Source organism: Chlorocebus sabaeus, chromosome 11 (assembly GCF_047675955.1).
Source record: "Chlorocebus sabaeus isolate Y175 chromosome 11, mChlSab1.0.hap1, whole genome shotgun sequence".
NCBI lineage: Eukaryota > Metazoa > Chordata > Mammalia > Primates > Cercopithecidae > Chlorocebus > Chlorocebus sabaeus.
This window is the reverse complement of record NC_132914.1, coordinates 108,692,830-108,718,827: the sequence shown is the minus strand read 5'-3', so window position 1 is coordinate 108,718,827 and position 25,998 is coordinate 108,692,830. Positions and strand designations below refer to the sequence as shown.

Sequence of the window (25,998 nt, the reverse complement as noted above, 5' to 3'; positions counted from 1 at the left end):
CCTCAGCCTCCCGAGTAGCTGGGACTACAGGTGCCCGCCACCACGCCCAGCTAAGTTTTTGTATTTTTAGTAGAGACAGGGTTTCACTGTGTTAGCCAGGGTGGTCTCGATCTCCTGACCTCGTGATCCGCCCGCCTCGGCCTCCCAACGTGCTGGGATTACAGGTGTGAGCCACCGCGCCCGGCCTCCTCCCCTTCTTTTTGAGGTAGCATCTCACTCTCTGTTGTTCATGCTGGAGTTTAGTGGCATGATCTCAGCTCACTGCAACCTCCGCCTCTTGGGCTCAAGTGACTTGGGAGTAGCTGGGATTATAGGTGCCCACCACTTCTGGCTAATTTTTGTATTTTTAGTAGATACGGGGTTTCACGATGTGGGCCAGGCTGGTCTCGAACTCCTGGCCTCAAGTGATCCACCTGCCTTGGCCTCCCAAAGTGCTGGGATTATAGGTGTGAGCCACTGCGCCTGGCCTAATTGACCTAATTTCAATATTGTGTCTCAGGGAATAGAGAGGCACGAGGAGAAAGGAGAGAGACAAGCTGACTGCTGGTTCGTGGAGTAGTCATAACACACAACATTTATTAAGATTGCTGTCTTATATGGACAGTTTGTGGTGCCTTAAAACAAATCAGGGTAATGTCAACGATTACTGATTACAGATTAGAGATTACTGTAACAGATACAATAATAATTGTAAATTCTTATTTACAATTATTGTAAAATACAATCTGTATTCTAACAGGTACAATAATTGTAAAGTATTACAATTGGGCAAAGTTTGATAATATTGTGAGATTTATGAAAATGTGGCACAGTCGCAAAGAAGGCACATGTTACTGGAAATACGGCACTAATGGACTTGCCCGACTCAAGGTTTCCACAGACCTTCAGTTTGTCAAAAATGCAGCATCTGTGAATTTCAATAAAGCAAAGCAGAATAAAATGAGGTGTGCATGTATTGCCATCATAGGTACACTAGTAAAATACCGTTTTTTCTTTTTTTTTTTTTTTTTTTTTTTTGAGACGGAGTCTCGCTCTGTCGCCCAGGCTGGAGTGCAGTGGCCGGATCTCAGCTCACTGCAAGCTCCGCCTCCCGGGTTTACGCCATTCTCCTGCCTCAGCCTCCCGAGTAGCTGGGACTACAGGCGCCCGCCACCTCGCCCGGCTAGTTTTTTGTATTTTTTAGTAGAGACGGGGTTTCACCATGTTAGCCAGGATGGTCTCGATCTCCTGACCTCGTGATCCGCCCGTCTCGGCCTCCCAAAGTGCTGGGATTACAGGCTTGAGCTACCGCGCCCGGCCTCAAATACCGTTTTTTCTTCAGTAGGTGGATCAACCTCAAATTTTAATATAAAGCATTACTTAAATGAGAACATGGGGACTTTCATGACATTTCTTACTTGTGTGTGCATAAAATTTCCATGAAAATAATTTAATGCTATCCAGCAGTTTATTTTAGAAGTAAGTACTGGAGGCTAGGCATGGTGGCTCATGCCTGTAATCCCAGCACTTTGGGAGGCTGAGGTAGGAGGATCACTTGAGTTCAGGAGCTGGAGACCAGCTTGGGCAATATAGTGTGACCCCGTCTCTACAAAAGAGAAAAGAAGTACTAGAGTGTTACAGCTCCTACAGAATTTGTCTAGCAGGTTTTCCAGTCTTTACCAGAAATGCCCCCATGCAGAAGTAGTAAATACTGATTCATGTAAAATAATAAACAACTTTGTCTTTCATTTTTTTTAAAAAAAAGGTCTTGTAATGTTGCCCATACTGGCCTTTAATTCCTGGGCTCAAGCGATCCTCTCATCTGAGCCTTGTGAGTAGCTGAGACTACAGGCTGCACTACTGCACCTGGCTCTGCTTGATTTTTAATTGCTGTGTTGCTGTTGCAGCTATGGTTTCTTTTTTTTTTTTTTTCTTCAGTGCCAGGATGGGCAAACTTTTTATGTAAAGTCTCAGATAATAAGTATTTTAGGCTTTAAGGCCATATAACTTCTCTATTGCATATCCTTTTTTCTTTAAACAATCCTTACTATTTTTTTTTTCCATTTCCCCTCAAATTCCTTTTACCATAAGCAACTCTTGAATAACTTAAAAATCATTCTTAGTCCAGAAGCCAGACCAAAACAGGTTGTGGGCTGTAGTTTCCTGACCCCTGACTTAAAGATTGATAGCTTTGATATGAAAAGTTGTGGGTTTTTTTTGAGATGAAGTCTCGCTCTGTCGCCCAGGCTGCAGTGCAGTGGCACAATCTCGGCTCACTGCAAGCTCTGCCTCTTGGGTTAACGCCATTCTCCTACCTCAGCCTCCCAAGTAGCTGGAACTACAGGCGTCTGCCACCACGCCCGGCTAATTTTTTGTTTTTTTAGTAGAGACGGGGTTTCACTATGTTAGCCAGGATGGTCTCAATCTCCTGACTTCGTGATCCACCTGCTTCAGCCTCCCAAAGTGCTGGGATTACAGGCGTGAACCACCAGCCTGGCCTGAAATGGAAAGTTTTTAACTTTCTTCTTTTTTTCTTTACCCTGTTCTGATTGGGCTGTTAATTCATTGGATATTTACTGAGTGTGTATCATATGAGGCATGATTCCTCTGCTAATTCTGGTAGTGGTAGAAAGATACTTTCGCCAAGCTTGGTTGTTCAGGTTTTCATTTGTCCAAGAGTTCCTGACCAAGTGTGAATGGATGTTGAAATCAAGTTGTTTCTTTGGCCACACAATGTGCCTTTGTGGCTGTATCTGTGTGCTTCTGGTGCCTCCTTTTAATTTTCACAAAGACGCTGCTTGCCAACCATACTGTTTTCCCTAATGTGGGGCTATGACCCCCTGGAAGAGACATCATTTTCTGATTTTCACAGAAGCATAATATGGTCAGGTGATGGTCCTGAGTAGTGGGCATATGACAGATACACTAGTAATTATAATACAGATCTAAACTGGAGAGTTGAAAACAGCATCGTGTATTTGATTGAGATAATCTAAGGAAGGCTTCCTGAAAAGATGGCGTTTGAGTTTCAAGGCTGAGTAGGATTAAGTATTATTACTTAAAAAATGTGTTGGACAGTGTACTAAGTAGAGTTAACAAGTCATATCACTTATAGTTTCCAATTAAAAATATTTTGCTTACACATAATTTTAGACTTAGAAAAATTGCAAAGATACTACAAATAATTCTCTTATATATTTCACCTACATTCTTCAAGTAACATTTTACCATATTCACCTTTACGTTTTCTCTGTATTGGTATTTGTATATATAAGATTTAAGATAAAAATTACCTTATTAAACATATGAGAGACATGATGCCTCTTTAGCCCTAAATACTTCAAATTGTATTTCCTAATAACAAGGGCATTCTATTTCAAAACCACAGTACAGTTTAAGGAGATTAATATTTGTGTCAAACTGTTATGCTGTTTACAGACCTTTTCTTCTAATATCCTTTAAAACAGTCAACAAATCAACATTTTTTTCTGGTCCAAGAACCAGTAAATACATATATTCTACATATATGTATATGCACTATGTGTACATATATATGTATTCTATATATATGTATTCTACATATACATGTACCTATATATATGTAGAATATATATATTTACTCCCCCTGTCCAAGAACCAATCCAGGATTGTTACCTTCAGTTATCGTGTATCTTTGGTCTCCTTTAATCCAAAGCAGTTCCTTTGTCTTTTATGACTTGACACTTTTGAAGATTATAGGTTATTTTGTAGACTGTCTCTCAATTAGGGTTTATTTTAGGTTTCCTTATCATTAGATTCAGATATTTATTTTTGGCAGGAATACAACAGAAATGATTTGTGTGTTTTTCTCATTGCATAGTATCAGAAAGTGCATTATATATATTTGTCCCATTACTGGGGTTGTTAACTTTGATCACTTGGTTAGGGTTGTGTCCACTAAGTTTCTTCACTATAAAGTTATTTTTCACTTTGTCATTTCATCAGTATCTTGAGAGTTACTTTGTGGTTATATAAATACTCTGTTTCTACTTTCCCTTAGTATATTTAGCGTCTATGAACACTTTTGCCTGAAACAGTTATTTACTATGGTGTTACCAAGTGGTGATGCCTCTTTCTTCCATCACTCTGTGTACAATTTTTTTTTTTTTTTTGAGACGGAGTTTCCCTCTTATTGCCCAGGCTGGAGTGCAGTGGCGCAATCTCAGCTCATTGCAACCTCTGCCCCACCAGGTTCAAGCAATTCTGCTTCAGCCTCCTGAGTAGCTGGGATTACAAGCATGTGCCACCTCGCCCGGCTAATTTTGTATTTTTAGTAGAGATGAGATTTCTCCATGTTGGTCAGGTTGGTCTTGAACTCCTGACCTCAGGTGATCCGCCTGCCTAAGCCTTCCAAAGTGCTGGGATTACAGGCGTGAGCCACCGCACCAGGCCTCCTTTTTCTCTTTTTTAAGAGATAGAGTCCTTTGTCATCAAGGCTAGAGTGTGCAGTGGCATGATGATAGTTCACTGCAGCCTCAAACTCCTGGGCTCAAGTGAACCTCCCACCTGTAGCTGGGACTACAGACACCCACATAACACCTGACTGTTTTTTAAAACTGTGTTAGAGATGGGGACTTGCGAAGTTGATCAGGATGGTCTTGAACTCTGAGTCTCAAGTGATCCTTCTGCCTCAGTCTTTGGATTAGTTGGCATTATAGGCGTGAGCCATTGTACCTGGCAAGTGAATATTTTCTTTCTTTTTTTTTTTTTAAGATGGAGTCTGGAGGCCGGGCATGGTGGTTACACTTGTAATCCCAGCACTTTGGGAGACTGAGGTGGGTGGATCAAAAGGTCAGGAGATCGAGACTGTCCTGGCTAGCATGGTGAAACCTTGTCTCTACTAAAAATACAAAAAATTAACTGGGCGTGGTGGCATACGCCTATAGTCCCAGCTACTTGGGAGGCTGAGGCAGGAGAATCGCTTGAACACTGGAGGTGGAGATTGCAGTGAGTCGAGGTCACGGCACTGCACTCCAGCCTGAGCGACAGAGGGAGATTCTGTCTCAAAAAAAAACAAAAACAAAAACAAAAATGGAGTCTCGCTCTGTCGCCCAGCCTGCAATGCAGTGTCATGATCTCTGCCTCTGAGTTTCAAGTGATTCTTGTGCCTCAGCCTCCTGAGTAGCTGGGATTATAGACATGTGCCACCATATGTGGCTAATTTTTGTAGTTTTAGTAGAGATGGAGTTTTGCTGTGTTGGCCAGGCTGGTCTTGAACTCCTGACCTTAGGTGATCCACCTGCCTTGGCCTCTTGAAGTGCTGGGATTACAGATGTGAGCCACTGCGCCTAGCCAAGTGAATATTTGCTAATGTAGCATTTTTTATGATTTTTTTTTTTTTTTTTTTTTTTTTTTTTTTTGAGATGGAGTTTTGCTCTTGTTGCCCAGGCTGGAGTGCAGTGGCAGGACCTTGGCTCACTGCAACCTCCACCTCCTGGGTTCAACAGTTCTCCTCCCTCAGCCTCCCGAATAGTTGGGATTACAGGTGTCCGCTACCACACCTGGCTAAGTTTTTGTATTTTTAGTAATGATGGAGTTTCAGCATGTTGGCCAGGCTGGTCTTGAACTCCTGACCTCAGGTGATCCACCTGCCTTGGCCTCCCAAAGTGCTGGGATTAAGGCATGAGCCACCATGCCCGGCCAGAGACTGTTTTTTTTTTTTTTCTTTTGAGGCAGAGTCTTGCTCTGTTGCCCAGGCTGGAGTGCAGTGGCACGACCTTGGCTCACTGCAACCTCCACCTCCTGGGTTCAACAGCTCTCCTGCCTCAGCCTCCTGAATAGTTGGGATTACAGGCGTCTGCTACCACACCTGGCTAAGTTTTTGTATTTTTAGTAATGATGGAGTTTCAACATGTTGGCCAGGCTGGTCTTGAACTCCTGACCTGAGGTGATCCACCTGCCTTGGCCTCCCAAAGTGCTGGGATTAAGGCGTGAGCCACCATGCCCGGCCAGAGACTGTTCTTTTTTTTTTTTTTTCTTTTGAGGCAGAGTCTCGCTCTGTTGCCCAGGCTGGAGTGCAGTGGCGTGATCTTGGCTCACTGCAAGCTCCGCTTCCTGTTTTCACACCATTCTCCTGCCTTAGCCTCCCAAGTAGCTGGGTCTACAGGTGCCCACCATCACGCCTGGCTAATTTTGTTTTTGTGTTTTTAGTAGAGATGAGGTTTCACCGTGTTAGCCAGGATGGTCTCCATCTCCTGACCTCGTGATCCACCCGTCTCGGCCTCCCAAGGTGCTGGGATTACAGGCGTGAGCCTCTGCACCCGACCGAGACTGTTCATTTTTATTCATACTTTATTCCCTCTGTTCTTTGGATTGCATAATCTGTCTCAGTCTGCAAAATTGTTATTTCGTCAGTTCAAATCTCTCTTTAGCTCTCTAGTGAATTTTTCATTTTAGTTACTGTATTTTCAACTTGACTTCCATTTGGTTTCTTTAAAATAATTTCTCTTTATTAATATTCTTTATTTGATGCAATATGATAATCATATCTTTTTTTTTTTTTTGGATGGAGTCTTGCTCTGTCATCCAGGCTGGATCTTGGCTCACTGCAACCTCTGCTTCGTGGATTCAAGTGATTCTCCTGCCTCAGCCTCCCAAGTAGCTGGGACAACAGGTGCATGCCACCACACCCAGCTAATTTTTGTATTTTTAGTAGAGAGTGGGTTTCACCATGTTAGCCAGGATGGTCTCGATCTCCTGACCTCGTGATCAGCCCACCTTGACCTCCCAGCGTGCTGGGATTACAGGCATGAGTCACTGTGCCTGGCCAATCATACCTTCTTTTACTGCATTAATTATGGTTTTCTTTCGTTCTTTAAACCTGTTTATAGTGACCACTTTTGAAGTTCTTATTAAATCAGACATCTGGTTATACAAGCAATTTCTATTGCCTACTTTTTTTTCCAGTGGGTGGGGTTATACTTTCCTGTGTCTTAGCTTGTCTTGTCATTTTTGGTTGAAAACTGGACATTTTGAATAATGTAGTAACTCTGGATACTGGTCCTCATTAGCCTATGGTTGAGGGGGGGTGGTTGTTACTGTTATTTGCTTATTTGTCTAATGACTGGCTGAATGATTTTAGTGTTCTGTCCTTCTTCCCTCCCCGTACAGTGTGATGCATCTGATGCTGCTTTTCTTGGGATGCAGCCTTGGGTATGCCTACCATCATTCTGGAATCACAGTGATTTTGGCATGGCTTTGTCTCTTTTCCTGACTGTACCCAGCTGTTAAGCTACACTAAATTACTAGATGATGCTATAGAGTCATTTCTTGGTGTCCTTGGGGGATTGGTCCCAGGACCCCCCTGTTGGATATAAAAATTTATGGATGCTCTAGTCCCTCATAAAATGGCACAGTATTTGCATATACCTGTGCACATCCTCCTGTATACTTTGTCATTTCTAGATTACTTGTAGTACCTAATATGGTGTAAATACTAGGTAAATAGTTGTTACATATTTTTTATGTGTTTGTTTTTATCGTATTTATTTTTAAGTGTTTTTCATCTCGAGTGGTTGAATCTGAGAGTGTGAGATCCTCAGATGTGGAGGGCCTGCATTTTTTTTCAGTGATGCTTTGGGGCATAAACTGCTCCACAGACTGATCTGATCAAATTTTAGCTTCTTTGAAGGGATAGTTTCTGAGATCAGTGTTTTAAATTTGTTCTGATCCACGGAGGAGTCCTCCCAGCTCTTTCCCTAGTTTTGGCAACCTACAATTTAGCACTTATCTCCAGTGATTCTACCAATCTCCTCCTACCAAGTGCCTTTGAAAGCATCATGAACTCTTTCATACCTTGTTGCAAATGAAATTTCTTTGGGAAGAGATTCTGAGTTTTGTTCTCCTAAATTTTGGTACAATATATGTAATACACCATTTCAACAATTTTAAGTGCATTAAGTTTTTTTTTTTTTTGAGATGGAGTCTCGCTCTGTTGCCCAGGCTGGAGTTCAGTGGCCTAATCTTGGCTCACTGGAACCTCCACTTCCCGGGTTAAAGTGATTCTCCTGTCTCAGCCTCCCCAAGTATCTGGGATTACAGGTGCGTGCCACCACGCCCAGCTAATTTTTGTGTTTTTAGTAGAAACAGGGTTTCACCATGTTGGTCAGGCTGGTCTCGAACTCCTGACCTTGTGATCCACCCATCTCGGCTTTCCAAAGTGCTGGGATTGCAGGTCTGAGCCATGACGCCCAGCTTATGCATTGCTTTTATATGTATTTTAAAATTTATAAGTTCTCCTCCTATGGTGTTTTTGTACTATGTGATTTATTTGTTAAACTGTCATCTTTGGCCGGGCGTGGTAGCTCATGCCTGTAATCCCAGCACTTTGGGAGGCTGAGGCGAGTGGACCACAAGGTCAAGAGATCGAGACCATCCTGGCCAACATGGTGAAACCCTGTCTCTACTAAAAATACAAAAATTATCTGGGCATGGTGGTGCTCGCCTGTAGTCCTAGCTACTTGGAGGCTGAGGCAGGAGAATTGCTTGAACCCAGGAGGCAGAGGTTGCAGTGAGCCAAATTGTGCCACTGCACTCCAGCCTGGCAACAGAGTGAGACTCTGTCTCAGAAAATAAAAAAAAAAAAAGAAAAACTGTCATTTTTTATGTTGCATTTACTACATTCTGGATTTAAACTGTGAGTAACCTCATGGTATCAGTTAATATATTCTTCCATCTTAATGTTTCTCGTAAACTGGTAGTAGATCCGTAAACTTGATTAGTTCTATCCTATTGTATCACATCAGAAGGTGGGTTTTTTTCCTTTTCTTTTTTTTTTTTTAAGGGAAATTGTTTGAAAGTAGAATGGTAAAGTGAACCCCTGAACACTTATCACCCAGCTTTAATAGTTATCAGCTCATACCATTCTTGTTTGATTTACAACCCCATTGATTTCTCCCTTCTGTATTACTATTATTTAGTTACTTATTTTTTGAGACAGGGTTTTGCTCTTGTCACCCATGCTGGAGTGCAGTGGCATGATCACAGCTCACTGCAGTCTTGACCTCCTGGGCTCAAGTGATCCTCCCACCTCTCCCTACCGAGTAGCGGGGTCCACAGGCTTGTGCCACCACACATGGCTAATTTTTTATTTTTTGTAGAAACGTGGTCTTGCTTTGTTGCCCAGACTGATCTCAAACTCCTGCACTCAAGTAATCCTCCTGCGTCAGCCTCCCAAAGTCCTGGGATTACAAGCATGAGCTACCACATTCAGCATGTAAATTTCTTTATATTAATTTGACTGACATTTTAAGTCACACTTGAATTTCATATTCGGCAACTATTGAAAGCATAGAGTCCTGGATATTAGTGTTTTGTTAAACCTGATCTATCTAACCATAAATATACTTAGGTCTAAAATGTGCTCTTGGCCTTTTTTTATTGCAATTCAGTATTTGTTTCTCTATTAAATAGTAAAATACTTGGTTTGAGATACTAATGAAAAGATTAAAAGTGAAGCATAACTTGAAGGGATACAAAAAACAAGAATTTAGACTTTAATGGATTTCAGAGAATACTGCTTCGATATGCTAACATTCTTCTTGGGTGTCCAACCATGTCATAGATCAGTGGAAATCAGTGGTTTCTGCATTCTGTACTGTTTTTTATATGATAATACTTTCCTGGTTGAATGATATGTTCTGTTGAGTAAACTCCATGGTCAAACAATTACTTTTTATTAGTTGAAGATGTAACCACATAATCACTAAAAAGAACAATGTGACTTATTTAAAGGGGATTATGTTTTTAAGTATTTTACATAGCTTTGTAGGGAGGCCATATGAATTTAAGGACAGTTCGTGGCATTTGTTCAAGGTTTTGTAACTTGACATCTCAGCAACCACCAGGATACCAGATCATCCTTCTAAGTAAGATGTAGGCATTTTTGCCTTCATGTACAGACTATAAGTAACCACCCGCTACCCCCACCAAAGCCATAAATTCAAATGATGTTTGAAAAAGTACAGAATTTCTGTTAGGTGAGGTAGTTTATTCCTTGTGATACAGTTTCAAAGAGGCAGCATAACCTAGAAATGAAAAACTTAGACATGGAATCAGATATACCTGGTTTAAATACCAGCTCTACTGCTCATGAATTGGATGATTTTGGTCAAGATATTTGATTGGTAAGGCTCAGTTTCCTCACCTGTAAAGTAGAGGTGATAGATTAGACATGTTCCATGTGAGGTACTTAGTATGGTGTCTTTTTTTGTAGTGAGATCTATGAACGATAAATTATTAGTCGTATTCCTTAGACTTCAGGAGTTTATGTCTGTGCCATGTTTGAGGCAAACAGTTACAGAATTAGAACGTTAGAAATGAAGGGAATCCTAGATATCATTTGATTCAAGTCATTGTTTTCTGGATGAGAGAAGAAAGTAAGGAAAGTGACAGAGTTGGAGACCAAGCTGGGACTGGCCTTCAGAATGTTTAGAGTGTACTCTTCTAGGAACGGACCAGTCATATTACTAGACTTTTTGGACCCTGAATTGTGCTTTTCCTTGAACGTTGAATTTTAGTTTGAGTGTTGTGATTATTTTATTAAAACGAGATTCCAGTCCTATTGTCATGACTAATGTTTATGAGAAATGTAACATTTCACTTTAACGGTGTTTTTAAATTATTCTAAGGGCCCTAATCTTTTTCAGTGGAATAAGCTTTAGGTTGTATTATATTCTGTAATTCACATAAAAATAGAGTTCATCTTTACTTGACAGCTGAATTTTGTGTACTGCATCTTTTCTAAGGGAGAGAGTTGGCAAGGAAAGGCACTTGTTTTAACAATCCACACATATAGACACATATTATTTAGAAATGAAAGTGCTTTGAATGATTTAGCTTATTTTCAGTTTTTTTTTTTTTTTTCCTGCGGTTATAATCATATGACCTGTTTTTCTTGTTTGGGTTTGTTTTTTTTTTTTTTTTGAGACAGAGTCTTGCTCTGTCATCCAGGCTGGAGTGCAATGGGGCGGTCTCAGCTCACTGCAACCTCCGCTTCCCAGGTTCAAGTGATTCTTCTGCCTCAGCCTCCCTAGTAGCTGGGACTGCAGGCACATGCCACCACACCCAGCTAATTTTTTAATTTTAGTAAAGATGGGATTTCACTGTGTTAGCCAGGATGGTCTTGAACTCCCGACCTTGTGATCTGCCCACCTTGGCCTCCCAAAGTACTGGGATTACAGGCGTGAGCCACCGTGCCCAGCCCATACGACCTGTTTTTCTTTTATAGATGGGGGAGAAATATAGGAAGTGGCTTGGTGTCAGTCATCTGTGTTAGTTAAATCAAAAATATAATCTGTATTTTGCTTCTGAGTAGCTCTTTATAACAGTGATTGGCTACTTTGGGAGTAAAGATTATTATTTAGAGACAGGGTCTTGCTTTGTTGCCCAGGTTAGACTGCAGTGGAATGATCATAGCCCACTACAGCCTCAAACTCCTGGACTCTGGTGTTCCTGCCTCAGCCTCCTGAGTAACTAGGACTAGAGGTGCATGTCACCATGCCTGGCTATGATTATTATTAATTTGCGTTTAACATTAGTTTTTTTCTTCCAGTAGGCTATTTTACTTTATTTATTTGATTTTGATAAAGTTTGATTATTTCTAGTTTCCTTCCTTCTATGACCCCTACCCATTCTGGGTCTCCAGGCAAGCAGTGCACAGGTAGAGCCATCCTTAGGTAGCCTTTAGACTTAATATTAGGTGAGCTCTTCCCACAGATAGCCTCTCCTTTATTTGAATGGAATTATATTTTAAGTTTGGAAATATTTTTCAGCTTATTTCGCCTGTTGAATTTAATAAAAATAATATTTAATCTTTTCAGAGGTCGAAACAGTAACAAAGGACTGCCTCAGTCTACGGTGAGTAACTTTAATGTTACTTATTGGGGAAAATTAGTAGCTAAAACATGGTCTCTAACCACAGACCAAATGCCAAGGCAAAAAATTCCCTTCTCTTGAATTTTATCACAGATAACTTGACCGTTTAAGTATATTATTATTGGCCTACATGTGTTTTTTTTTTTAATGATTCTATGCATAAAATGTAAAATTATTTGTTGTATTAGTCCATTCTCACAGTTCTAATAAAGATACACCCAAGACTGGGTGACTTATAAAGGAAAGAAGTTTAATTGACTCATGCTCTGCGTTGCTGGGGAGGCCTCAGGAAGCTTATAATCATCGTGGAAGGGGAAGCAAACACATCCTTCTTCACATAGCGGGAAGAGAGAGAAGTGCTGAGCAAAGCAGGGAAAGCCCCTTATAAAACCATCAGATCTCCTGAGAACTCACTATCATGAGAGCAGCATGGGGGAAACTGCTCCCATGATTCAGTTATCTCCACCTGGTCCTGCCCTTGACACATGAGAATTATTACAATTCAAGATAAGATTTGGGTGGGGACACAGAACCAAACCATATCATTTGTAAATAGTCTTTTTTTCATGCGTAATAATAAGAACAAGTCATTTGTTCTTTTCTAAATGTCTAAGTGCAAATCTAAGTGAAAAACCTCCAAGATACATGTTATGAACACCAAGAGTGGAGTCTGCAGAGTTCTTTATGCTTTTTATTTTGAATTAATGTGCTTTTTTTCTGCTGCTTTCATTTTTCTACTTTGGCTTTCTGGTCCTAAATTTTGGAATGTTACCAATGAAATTGAACTGGACCTAAAGGGCAGACGGTATAAGTTCCATGTAATGGAAGAAATAAATGAGAAGCTATTACAAATTTTTGAGACGTTGCCTTTATTAGACAGATTGTTTTACAAGAGTCAGGAAGATACACACGTATATAGTAGTAATATGGAATAGTGTGGTTGATCAGACTTAAGCACTGTCATTGATGCAGATATGCTGGGAGAACCTAGTCAGGGTTTTTCTGTGAAGGTATGACCTGGCTTCCTACCCCGTTTATTTATACTTTACCCTTCTTAGGGTATATTTCTGTGAGTTTTAACAACTCCATACAATCAGTGTAACTACCACCACAATCAAGATAATAGAACAGTTTCATTGCCCACCAAAATCCCTCAAATCACTTTTTAGTGAACCCTCTTCTCTCTCCAACCATTGATTTGTCTTCTATCCTTATGGTTTGTGTCCTTTCTCCTTTATGGAAGTTGACTTTTGCTTTTTTATATCACGTTTAGTCAAAATATCGTTATTTGGTATGACTGATAACACTTGAAAACCTGACCTTCTGTTCCTTCTGTTCTCTACAGAAGCAAAGTATTAAATAAACAAAATCTTCCTTTAATACACGTAAGATATCATAAACCTAACTAAACATTTTGCAACAAAATAAACATTAACTTTATATGCAAGTGTAAATACAGGCTGAGTATCCCTAATCAGAAATGCTCTAGAATTTCACATTTTGAATTAGGGATGTTCAAGCACTAAGTATAATGCAATATCCCCAAATCCGAAAAAATCCACAGTTTGAAATACTTCTGGTCCCAAGCATTTTAGATAAGGGAGATTCAATTTGTACTAATTTCTAATAGTCTTTTTTTTTTTTTTTTTTTTTTAATATTCCAGATTTCTTTTGACGGAATCTATGCAAATATGAGGATGGTTCATATACTTACATCAGTTGTTGTAAGTTATTAGATTATTGGGGATAAACTGCCTTGGTGGTAGAATAAAGTAATTCCATGAAGTTAAAATATGGATAAATTATTGTCAGAGTAACATTGCTTAGATCATGTTTAGTCAGGATGATTTAGAGAAATAGGTTAGAACTCCCTTTATCCAGTCTAATATAATTCATTGTAACAGTACAGTTGGTCCTCTGCATTTGTGAGTTCCACATTTATCAATTCAGCCAACCTTGGATCAAAAATATTTGATAAAAAGGCCAGGCACAGTGACTCACGCCTGTAATCCCAGCACTTCGGGAGTTCGAGGTGGGCAGATCGCTTGAGCTCAGGAGTTTAAGACCAGCCTGGGCAACACAGCAGAGCTCCGTCTCTACAAAAAGTAAAAAAACTAGCCAAGCTTGGTGGTGCGTGCCTGTAGTCCCTGTGACTTGGGAGGCTGACGTGGGAGGATTGTTTGAGCCTGGGAGGTGGAGGTTTCAGTGAGCTAAGATCATGCCCCTGCACTCAGCCTGAGCAACAGTGCCAGATTCCTTCTCAAAAAAAAAAAAAAAAAAAAAAAAAAAAAAATTTTTTTTTTCTTTTTTTTGAGAAAAAAGATGCAAGGTCGCATCTGAACCAAAGTTGTACAGACGTTTTTCTTGTCATTATTCCCAAAACAATACAGTATGACAATTTACATATCATTTATATTATATTAGATATTATAAGTAATTTAGGGATAAAGTATTTGGGAGAATGTGCTTAGTTATATGCAAATACTATTACATTTTATGTAAGTGACTTAAGTATAATGTAATTCGGTTCTGAAGGAGGTCCTGGAACCATTCCCCTACCAATAACAACAGACAACTGTATTCTTGTTAACCCTGCTGTGTGTGTAAAATAATATTAGTAGTTGATTGTCTTTTGTACATTATTTTGTCAAAATAGCTGGGGTCAGACATATTTGGCTTCAGTATTAAAATTCGTACTGCAAGCTCTGAGTAGAGCCTCCTGAAGAATTTCGAGAGTTCAGTGTATTGTTAATGTTTTGAAATTTTTTTATTGTTTTGTTAGTGAATACCTAATATTGAAGGAAGCCTGATGAGGTATAAAAAGTAAAATGAAAACAACTATCCCTGGTGACCAGATAATATACTGTTTCTTTGATAAATTAATTATATGTTTTTAGGGCTCCAAATGTGAAGTACAAGTGAAAAATGGAGGTATATATGAAGGAGTTTTTAAAACCTACAGTCCGAAGGTAATTTTTACTTTTTTTTCTTTTTCTTACAAAGTAAAAGAACATTTTCACAGTCAGTGCTTTACCTAGTTTTTAAAGCCACTTTGAATGATTTTACTCCTCAGTTTCAAATACTGATTATTTTATAGACTGGTTTGTGTAATCAGAAAGACTTCTTGATGTGTGTGCTTATTAAAATATTTCAGTCATTTTTAAGCATTGTGAACTAATAGAGGGATGTAGTGGTTTATTTTTTCCTCTTAAAAAATTATTATTAATGTACTTAAGACAAACCATAGCAACAAAAAACATTTAGATGTGAGGATTTTTTAAATGATGGAATGGATAATAGATCATATTCGTTGAAAAAGGATATGATTATCAGGTTCTCTTGAGATTATTTTTGTCAAAGGCATATAAGAACTGGTACCTTGATGAGCTAAAGAATTCCTAACAAATGTTATTTTGTAAATGTTTTGAATACTTACTTGTGTTTTTCATTTTAGTGTGATTTGGTACTTGATGCTGCACATGAGAAAAGTACAGAATCCAGTTCGGGGCCAAAACGTGAAGAAATAATGGAGAGTATTTTGTTCAAATGTTCAGACTTTGTTGTGGTACAGTTTAAAGATATGGACTCCAGTTATGCAAAAAGAGGTGGGTTTTGATTTCCTAAATATGCCTCATGGTTTACTAAATTTATTCAAGCATAGATTTCCACAGTGCTGTTACAAACTTTTTTAAAAGAAATATCTGGGCCGGGTATGGTGGCTCATTCCTGTAATCTCAGCACTTAGGGAGGCTGAGGCAGGTGGATCACCTGAGGTCAGGAGTTCAAGACCAGCCTGGCCAACATACTAAAAATATAAAAATTAGCCAGGAGTGGTAGCGTGCACGTGTAGTCCTAGCTTCTAGGGAGGCTGAGACAGAATTGCTTGAACCCAGGAGGCAGAGGTTGTAGTGAGCTGATATCACACCACTGCATTCCAGCCTTGGTGACAGAGTGAGACTCCGTTTCAAAAAAAAAGAAAAAAGAAATATCTGCTTTCTGGAATAACCCAAGTAAGGCAATTTTTTAGAAAAATGGGATTTTTTTTTTTTTTTTGAGACGGAGTCTTGCTGTGTCGCCCAGGCTGGAGTGCAGTGGCCGGATCTCAGCTCACTGCAAGCTCCGCCTCTCGGGTTCACGCTATTCTCCTGCCTCAGCCTCCTGAGTAGCTGGGACTACAGGCGCCCACCACCTCGCCCGGCTAGTTTTTTGTATTTTTTAGTAGAGACGGGGTTTCACCGTGTTCGCCAGGATGGTCTCGATCTCCTGACCTCGTGATCTGCCCGTCTCGGCCTCCCAAAGTGCTGGGATTACAGACTTGAGCCACCGCGCCCGGCCGAAAAATGGGAATTTTAATGCATTTTTGTTGGAAAAACTTTTAGTACTTTAGAGAAAAATAGAGTTTTGTGATCTCTTAAAAAATTAGTTTGTAAAGCATTTTCTACAGTTTTGTGGTCAAGAATGCTACTGATTATATTCAACTGAAAATTTTTTGTCCCATTTGTCCTACAATGCTTTCGTTTATAAGTGGGCATGTGGCAAATCTGGAAAGAAATCAAAGCATAGGGCTAAGGAAGAAAGGTAGAGAACGGCTGGTAGAAAACAGTTGTCTAATGAAAATGAAAAAGGGTAAAGAAGTAGAACATGTATATTTAAAAAATAGAATATGAGGCAAGATTTTGAGAATTTAAAAGCGATTATGTGGTTATATTAAAAATTTAGTCTCTTTTTAAGTGTCCATTGATGAACAAAGTGGGAATTCCTGTTACTCATTTGCAAAGCATTACTGAATGTTTAGTAACATATTGCAAGGCACTTCTGGGCAATCCTGAACTTGGTTCTCAAATTCTTTTTTTTTTTTGAGACGGAATCTTGCTCTGTCCCCAGGTTGGAGTGCAGTGGCGCGATCTCAGCTCTCTGCAATCTCTGCCTCCCAGGTTCAAGCGATTCTTCTGCCTCAACCTCCTGAGTAGTTGGGACTACAGGAGTGTGCCACCACACCAAGCTAATTTTTGTATTTTTTGTAGAGACGGGGTTTCACCATGTTGGCCAGGATGGTCTCGATCACTTGACCTCATGATCCGCCCGTCTCGGCCTTCCAAAGTGCTGGAATTACAGGCATGAGCCACTGCGCCCAGCGGTTCTAAAATTCTTTTACTTATTTGTATATGCCAAATTCTGTAGTGAAATATGTAATTCTGTTGTAAATTGTAATTCAGTGCAATTTGATTTTCAGTATTCAAATCTATACCAAGAGCTGTTTTTATTGTTGGGCTGATTCTTCTACACTGTTACATGGAAATAATAATATACCAGGATTCTTTCTTTTAGACTTAGGAGTCTTTCTCCTGGCTTGCTTTTTCAGAGGCTAACAGTACTGGGTATTCTTTAACTGTCTTGATATGCTGATGAAAGCACAGTGTTCTGTTTTTGAATCTTCTTAAATGTCCTTGTCTTTGATTCACAACTCTTTGTCTTAAGAGGCCTTCAGCATCCTATACAAAGAAACAAGTCTTTTTTTAGCAGCTACCTTTGGAGTTGATTTTTGTTTATGCCTATGAGTACTAAATTATTTATACTTATACTATTGAAATATTCCACTGTTATAAATTCAAAAATTGATTTTGGAAGATAAAATTTTAGTTGAATTTAATACATAGCACTCTAGAAAGAGTATTGGCCACAACAAAAAAAAAAGGTTCCTTACTCTGTTGGGTATCAGGTCATTTAATAGCCATTTACAGTATGCATTGTCTTTTTGTTTTTATGATGAATTGGTATTTCCTAAATGTGGAAGACTGAATATTACTTTGAGATGTTTGTGATGGTCCATTCCTTGCTCCTCTTCAAAATTAATGTCATTGAATTTTTATTACTTTATGTCTTTATTTCTCAGATAATTTTAGTTCATTATAGAAAGGCAAGAAAATAGAGATCAGAGTGACAACTTTGAAAATCTCACTATACTCATAAGGGGATGGGTGTATTTTGCTATATATTACAGAATTAGTTTTCTTGATGAGGACATCTACTATTGGAGTAATTTCAGGTATTTTATTTCTTCTTTTCTTTTCTTTCTTTCTTTTCTTTCTTTTTTGAGACGGAGTTTCGCTCTGTTACCTAGGCTGGAGTGCAGTGGCCTAATCTCAACTCACCACAACCTCCACCTCCCAGGTTCAAGCGATTCTCCTGCCTCAGCCTCCCAAGTAGCTGGTACTAGAGGTGTGTGCCACCATGCCTGGCTAATTTTTGTATTTTTAATAGAGAGGGGGTTTCACTATGTTGGCCAGGCTGGTCTTGAACTCCTGACCTCGAGATCCACCTGCCTTGGCCTCCCAAAGTGCTAGGATTACAGGTGTGAACCACCACGCCTGGCCAGGTATCTTATTTCAAAACTTAGAGTGCTTTAGTGAATTATACAATTGTGTCCAGTGTATAGTATCCTGAAAATAGTATTAAGTCATGTGTTTAGGACTTTTCGGGTTTCTTAAGCTAAGTTAAGACTATCCAGGCAGAAATTGCTCTCTTCTATAAAAGAAGAAAAGTATTAATTTGGAAGTACAATCAGTATGGATAAATCTGTTTTAGAGTTATTAATTGGCATGATTTTCTCTCTCTTTTTTTTTTTCTTGAGATGGAATCTTATTCTGTTGCCCAGGCTGGAGTGCAGTGGCGCAATCTCGGCTCACTGCAACCTCTGCCTCCTGGGTTTGAGCGATTCTCCTGCCTCAGCCTCCCAGGTAGCTGGGATTATAGGCACATGCCACCATGCCCTGCTAATTTTTGTGTGTGTGTGTGTTCTTAGTACAGACAGGGTTTTGCCATGTTGGCCAGGCTGCATGGTTTCATTAATAACAAAATTAAGGCATTTAGTACTGCATCTGGATTTTTATTATTTTGTGTTAGAGACTTAGATTACTCCCAAAGTAAAGGACGGTGTGGTTTAATCAATGCTTCTTAATGCTGGGTTCATGTTTAGTCACGCGGGGAGTTTTTAAAAATGTTTTCACTTCTAAAGATCCTGGTTTAATTATAATTAGCCTGGGTGAGGCTCTGGGCAGTCAAGGGTGTGAGCTATGGCTTTCATGTGATGAGATCCCAGGAGTGGCTCTGTTCTGTGGCCTTGAGAATTTGTGCTTTCTAGGCCAGGTGCGGTGGCTCACGCCTGTAATCTCACTTTGGGTGGCCAAGGTGGGCAGATCATTTGAGGTCAGGAGTTCGAGACCAGCCTGGCCAACGTGGTGAAACCCCATCTCTACTAAAAAAATTTAAAAATTAGCCGGGCATGATGGCACATGTCTATAATCCCAGCTACTCAGGGGCAGGCTGTGGCAGAAGAATTGCTTGAACCTGGGAGGCAGAGATTGTAAGATCGTGCCACTGCACTCCAGCCCAGGCGACAGAATAAAAAAAGAATTTGTGCTCTTTTTTCTTGCCTCACGGTCCCCTTTCTGTCTCAGAATCGACAACTGCCTGAAATAGTCTCTGCTGTTATCATTTGGTAGTACTTTTCTACATCTTGAATGGATAGATGGATTAAGTGTTTTTTATAATAGAAGTGGGTGAATGATTAGAATATACTAATATGACATTGTAGTTTCCTAAAAGTTAGGAATTGATTTCGTTTCTGAGCTTTTATCTTACAATTCTCTTCTGTAATAGTGCTGTCAAATTCTTAAGGTTGATAATATTACTACAATTTGAGTGCATATTCTATGTGCCAGACTCTGTGCTAACAGATTTGCCTACACTTGTTCATGTAATCATCACAACTTGTTTCCGTAGCAGGTACAGCTATTATCCACATCATAAATGAGGAAACAGAGGCATATTTAGGAAACTTGCTAAAGTGAGGACACAAATCTAGCTTTTCCACTCTAACTCATGTTCTTAACATTATACTGCAGTGACATAAGTTATGTGGTTTGTTGTTTATCTCAGTTGTTTGTTTTGAGACGGAGTCTTGCTCTGTTGCCTAGGGTGGGTACAGTGGCATGATCTTGGCCCACTGCAACCTCCGCCTCCCGGGTTCAAGCGATTATCTTGCTTCAGCCTCCTTAGTAGCTGGGATTACAGGCACACACCACCCACACCTGGGTAATTTTTGTATTTTTAGTAGAGATGGGGTTTCACCATGTTGGCCAGACTTGTCTCAAACTCCTGACCTTAGGTGATCCGCCTGCCTGGGCCTCCCAAATTACTGGGATTATAGGCGTGAACCACTGCGCCCAGCCAGTAAGTTGCATGGTTGTTAAAGGATTTTTCCACAAATAAAACTAAAACTAAAAGTAAAAAAAAAAAAAAAACTCAAGAAATACAAGATGCAGACTATTATGTTGTTCAAGATTTTGTGTGTGTGTGTGTTTTAAATCTTTGACTTTATTTTTGGGGAAACCTTTTTTTTTCCTTTTCCTTGGGACAGAGTTTCTCTCTTGTTGCCCAGGCTGGAGTACAATGATGCAATCTTCGCTCACCGCAACCTCCGCCTTCTGGGTTCAAACGATTCTCCTACTTCAGCCTCCCGAGTAGCTGGGATTACAGGCATGTGCCACCATGCCCAGCTAATTTTGTATTTTTAGTAGAGACAGGGTTTCTCCATGTTGGTCAGGCTGGTCTTGAACTCCTGACTTCAGGTCATCCACCTGCCTAGGCCTCCCAAAGTGCTGGGATTACAAGTGTGAGCCACCGTACCCGGCCAGAGAAACCTTTATTTTGAGACGGAGTATTGCTCTGTCGCCCAGGCTGGAATGCAGTGGCATGATCTTGGCTTGCTGAAACCTCTGCCTCCCAGGTTCAAGCGATTCTTCTGCCTAAGCCTCTGGAGTAGCTGGGATTATAGGCGCCTGCCACCATGTCAGGCTAATTTTTGTATTTTTAGTGGAGACGGGGTTTCACCATATTGGCCAGGCTGGTTTCAAACTCCTGACCTTGTGATCCCCCCACCTTGACCTCCCAAAGTGCTGGGATTACAGGTGTGAGCCACCGCACCCGGCTGCTGGGGAAACCTTTTCCTTCTTTCTTTCTTTCTTTCTTTCTTTTTTTTTTTTTTTTGAGACGGAGTCTCGCTCTGTCGCCCAGGCTGGAGTGCAGTGGCGCGATCGCGTCTCAGTGCAAGTTCCGCCTCCTAGGTTCACGCCATTCTCCTGCCTCAGCCTCCCCAGTAGCTGGGACTACAGGCGCCCACCACCACGCCTGGCTAATTTTTTGTATTTTTAGTAGAGGCAGAGTTTCACCATGTTAGCCAGGTTGGTCTTGATCTGACCTCATGATCCACCCATCTGGGCCTCCCAAAGTGCTGGGATTACAGGTGTGAGCCACTGCTGGGGAAACCTTTTAACATGAGTAAGGTCAGTGTGACTTTTAAGTTCTTGATGCTAACATCATTGATTTCAATAAAGTTTAAAAGTTATACTCATGCATATATGCAGATGAGTAAAAGGCTTAGAAATAGTGACTTCTTATGGTACGATGAATAAATTTCATTTGGTCACTTGAATGTTATACATGTTCCAGTTGATTTACTGACAAACTGAAAGTAGCTTTACATCTTATGAGCTGTGAGTCCCCTTGGAACATTCATAATTAGAGGAGACCATCAGATTATCATTGGAAAATCAGTTTTTATTTATCCTTTATTTGAATTCCAGTGTAGACAGATCTGAGATTCTCTTCATTTTGCCAAAACTTCTAATCAGCCACTTTTCGCTCTGTGTTTGTGTACCTTTGGAGTTGTCCTGTTATCTCTGCTTGTTTTTTACTTGATTTTCCATCCATTTCCAGTATTCCTTTCTCCTCTATTTTTTTTCCTTCATTTTCTTTCTGCTCTTCCTGTTGCACTATTATTCATGTTTTTCTCTTTACTCCAACTCAACTATGGCTTTACTTCTGTTTTCTTATTCCATTGTTCCTCATACTTTTTCCTACTGCTTCATTTTCTTAGTAGGATTCTCAGCCTAGATGATAGGGGTCAGCAGGTCTACCCATAAAAGTAAATAAATTTTATTGTAGCATAGCTATGCCCATGCATTTGTGCATTATCTGTGGCTGTTTTCATGGCTGTAGCCGTAGAGTTGAATAGTGGTAGCTGACTGTAGGGCTTGCAAAGCCAGAAAATTTGACTGTCTCTTTACAGAAAAGTTTGCCAGCCCTTGGCCTAAATCATATTTTCCACTGCATTTAGGGCTATTTAGGACTGATCAAAAATACATGCTATGCTGGCTTTGGTGAAGTAACACAGAACATGCTCTGTCCTTTAAACTTATAACTAATTGCATGCTTTGATTCTAATACTATATAATATCCTGCGATTCCTTATTCATGACCATTCTAATTGGATTTAGTCTGAAGAATTACTTTCGCTTAACAGATTCTTTGTCACATTTAGTGAAAAATCATGTATGGAAAAGATCTCCATCAACTGATAACTCCCTTCCTTATCTACAAATTTATCTTCCTCCTCCGTGCCATCTTTTTTTTTTTTTTGAGATGGTCTTGCTCTGTTGCCCAGGCTGGAGTGCAGTGATGCAATCACAGCTCACTGCAGCCTCGACTTCCCAGGCTCAGGTGATCCTCTCACCTCAACCTCCTACATAGCTAAAACTATATATGCATATTACTGTGCCTAGCTAATTTTTTATATTTATATTTTTTGTAGAGATGGAGTTTCCCCATGTTGCACAGGGTGGTCTCAAACTGCTGGCCTAAGAGTCTTCCAAAAGACTTGGCCTCCCAAAATCCTGGGATTACAGACATGAGTCACCACACCTGGCCTCGTTATTGTTTTTCCTCTGTTTTTAGTAGAGACGATTTTTAAGCCAACTTCTTCAATCATGCCCTTGACTCTCTCCCTTCTACCTACCTCCTCGCTCTTTTTTTTTAAGATAGAGTCTCCGTCTGTCACCCAGGCTGGAGTGCAGTGGTGCAATTTCAGCTTAACTGCAGTCTCCACCTCCCAGGTGCAAGGGAGACCTCCTGAGTAGCTGGGGCTATAGGCACCTGCCACCATGCCAGGCTAATTTTTGTATTTTTAGTAGAGACGGGGTGTCACCATGTTGGCCAGGCTGGTCTTGAACTCCTGACCTCAAGTGATCACCTGCCTTGGCCTCCCAAAGTGCTGAGATTACAGGCGTGGGCCACCACGCCCGGCCGTCTTGTTTTTAACTTGTTCTTTTATACCACTTCTCTGTTTCTGAACTCTTCAACATCCTCCTTTCTATTTAATCTTTCCTTTTAGCTTGAAAACCTATTCACTTCCTGCTCATCCTAAAAAGGATTCTTTTTTTTTTTTTTTTAAAAAGACCGAGTCTCGCTCTGTCACCCAAGCTGGAGTGCAATGTCGCCATCTCGGCTCACTGCAAGCTCCGCCTCCTGGATTTGCGCCATTCTCCTGCCTCAGCCTCCCGAGTAGCTGGGACTATAGGCACCTGCCACCTTGCCTGGCTAATTTTTTGTATTTTTAGTAGAGACCATCCGTGTTAGCCAGGATGGTCTCAATCTCCTGACCTCGTGATCCGCTTGCCTCAGCCTCCCAAAGTGCTGGGATTATAGGCGTGAGCCACTGTGCCTGGCCCAAAAGGATTCTTTTTAATCCTGAATTCTTCTAGCCATTATCCTGCCTAAGGTTACTGTTAACCTCTAACTGCCAGGTCCTGTGGAATCTTTTTCTGTCTTTATTGCTGCACTTAAATGTTCGTTTCACCCTCCTTCAGAATTTGCTCTTCTGTATTTTTTATGTTTATTATCATTCCTTCCCTTTCTCATTCCTGGGCTTCTTTTCCTTCACACTCCCCTTAGATGTGTGTCTCCAGTGTCTGTTTCTTTGCCTGCTGTTTTTGCCACATGACACTTACACACTGCCAGCTACCACACACAAGTTCCCTCCTATCATGTGTATATCATTGCCCTTATTCCATGTTGTATTAAAATTATGTGCTTGTCTCCCCTGTTATACTTTGAGTTCCTTGTGCTCAAAGAAAGACAGTGATACTATCTTTATTATTTATTCTCATGGTTTGGTATAGTGCTTTGGCACATAGTACAAGCTCAATATAAATGTGTTTGAATAAATGAAATTCAGTGCCTTAATACACTTTTGTAGAAGCATTATTTTATGGAAAGAATGAAAAAGCTGTAAGTGGTCTTACATATATAGTCATCCGACAGATACTTAGAGAGCTCTGGGATGTGTTCCTTGCTGTGCTTGTTGCTATGGACAGTACAGAGAAATATAAGCATCTATTTTGGGTCCCTTTTGAGAACCTTGTGAAACTGTATACCTAGTGAAACTGTATATCCTCACCCTAGAAAAATTTACACCACACAAGTAGATTTTACATGTAATGTAATTCTTTTAAAAATTAATTTTTTTTTTTTTTTTTTTTTTTAAAGAAACAGGGTCATGCTCTGTCACTCAGGCTGGAATGCAGTGGTGTGATCATGGCTTACTGTAGCCTCGACCTCCTGGCTCAAGCAACTCTTCCACTTCAGCCTCCCAAGTAGCTGGGACTACAGGTGCGCACCACTATGCCCGGCTAATTTTTAAAATATTTTTTAGACACTGGTTTTCACTATGTTTCCCAGGCTGGCCTTTACCTCCTGGGTTCAAGCAGTCCTCTACCTTGGCCTTCAGAAGTGATGGGATTATAGGTGCAAGCCACCGTGCCCACACTATATGTAATTTCATGGTGTTCACGGTTTCTTCAGGGAGTTCATGTACGCCACGTACTCTATTCTAAGCATTTTTAGAGTTAGAGATACAAAAGCATGTGAATGAATTCAAGAAAAATGGAATACTGAACTGCGTGACATTGAATAACAAATGGAGTCAGCGATGCAAATAATTCTGTAGATTTTACAAAAAAAATTAACCTGGTGTGGTGGCGTGTGCCTCTAATCCCAGCTACTCAAAAGGCTGAGACAGGAGAATCATTTGAACCTAGAAGGCGGAGGTTGCAGTGAACTGACATCATGCCACTGCTCTCCAGTCTGAGTGACAGAGCGAGACTCCGTCTCAAAAATAAAAATAAAAAATAAAAGAATTGTGTAGATTTTAGTAGTTGGAAGAAGTTGGAGTATGAATGTGTAATTATAGAACAGTGAGAAATAAAATTCTACAGATTGTTTTTTTTTTTTTTTTTTTTTTTTGAGACGGAGTTTCGCTCTGTCGCCCAGGTTGGAGTGCAGTGGCCGGATCTCGGCTCACTGCAAGCTCCGCCTCCCGGGTTTACGCCATTCTCCTGCCTCAGCCTCCCGAGTAGCTGGGACTACAGGCGCCCGCCACCTCGCCCGGCTGTTTTTTTGTATTTTTTAGTAGAGGCGAGGTTTCACCGTGTTAGCCAGGATGGTCTCAATCTCCTGACCTTGTGATCCGCCCGTCTCGGCCTCCCAAAGTGCTGGGATTACAGGCTTGAGCCACCGCGCCTGGCCTACAGATTGTTTTATTCTGGTGTTGTGCTGTTGTGTTCTCATATGGTTGTCTTTTTGGTCTGATAGCTCTTTGTGTTAAGTAACAGAATACGAGTAACAAACAGGGATCTCTTCAGAAGGGCGTGACGTTAGAAATGCTGTATCAGTCATGTAATGAAGAGGCAGATCGCAGAGCAGGATATGACCTAGGAAGCCTTGGGGCCTGAGAAGTCTAAATGTGTTTCAAGTTCATTCATGGATGATGCTTTACTAGGGCTAGGGCAGGTAGGCCACAGCCCTGCAGCTAAGTAGGCATATCCTTGTAGCTAGGAGTGCATGCAGTAGGCTCTAGATGTGGCAGGCAGGCAGGCAGGCAGCACTAAAGCTGGGCAAGTGATCAGGATGGATAGCCTCTCCTTTGAGGTGCCCTGTGGTACATAGACAGATGAAATAATGGATACACAGGTAGTCTTGTAGCTAGGTTGATCCAGATCAGTGGGCAGGAAAGGAGGTTGAGTTGGAGCCTTGGACTTTGGGAGTTGTCACTCTAGTGAGCCAGCTAGAACTCTCAGTGGTACAATATTCTTCTCTTAAAACTGACCCATTAGAAAGTTTACAGCCTCGACTTTGCTGTGGTTTATTAAGACACAGATATGTGTTCATTCGGGGGCCAAGCAGTAAATGGAGAGTGGCATTTATTGAGGC

At 40.6% G+C, this 25,998-nt stretch overlaps 1 protein-coding gene and 1 non-coding gene across 13 annotated transcripts in view; both read left to right on the top strand.

Annotated features, from left to right (window-relative positions):
* The window catches only part of ATXN2 (ataxin 2), a 155,187-nt gene that overhangs the window by 34,182 nt on the left and 95,007 nt on the right, over positions 1 to 25,998 (top strand). For 11 of the 12 annotated variants that reach the window (XM_008004736.3, XM_037996519.2, XM_037996521.2 and 8 more), the window contains exons 2-5: positions 11,838 to 11,874; positions 13,557 to 13,616; positions 14,790 to 14,861; positions 15,347 to 15,497. In XM_008004736.3, the coding sequence (XP_008002927.3) occupies positions 11,838 to 11,874; positions 13,557 to 13,616; positions 14,790 to 14,861; positions 15,347 to 15,497 (320 nt within the window). Of the gene's footprint in view, positions 1 to 11,837; positions 11,875 to 13,556; positions 13,617 to 14,789; positions 14,862 to 15,346; positions 15,498 to 24,291; positions 24,400 to 25,998 lie in introns of those variants that run through there. The other variant, XM_073021108.1, reaches the window with a different exon arrangement.
* LOC119624017 (U7 small nuclear RNA) lies at positions 1,610 to 1,672 on the top strand. Its single transcript, XR_005240107.1, has one exon. It is a non-coding gene; the product is annotated as a U7 small nuclear RNA (small nuclear RNA).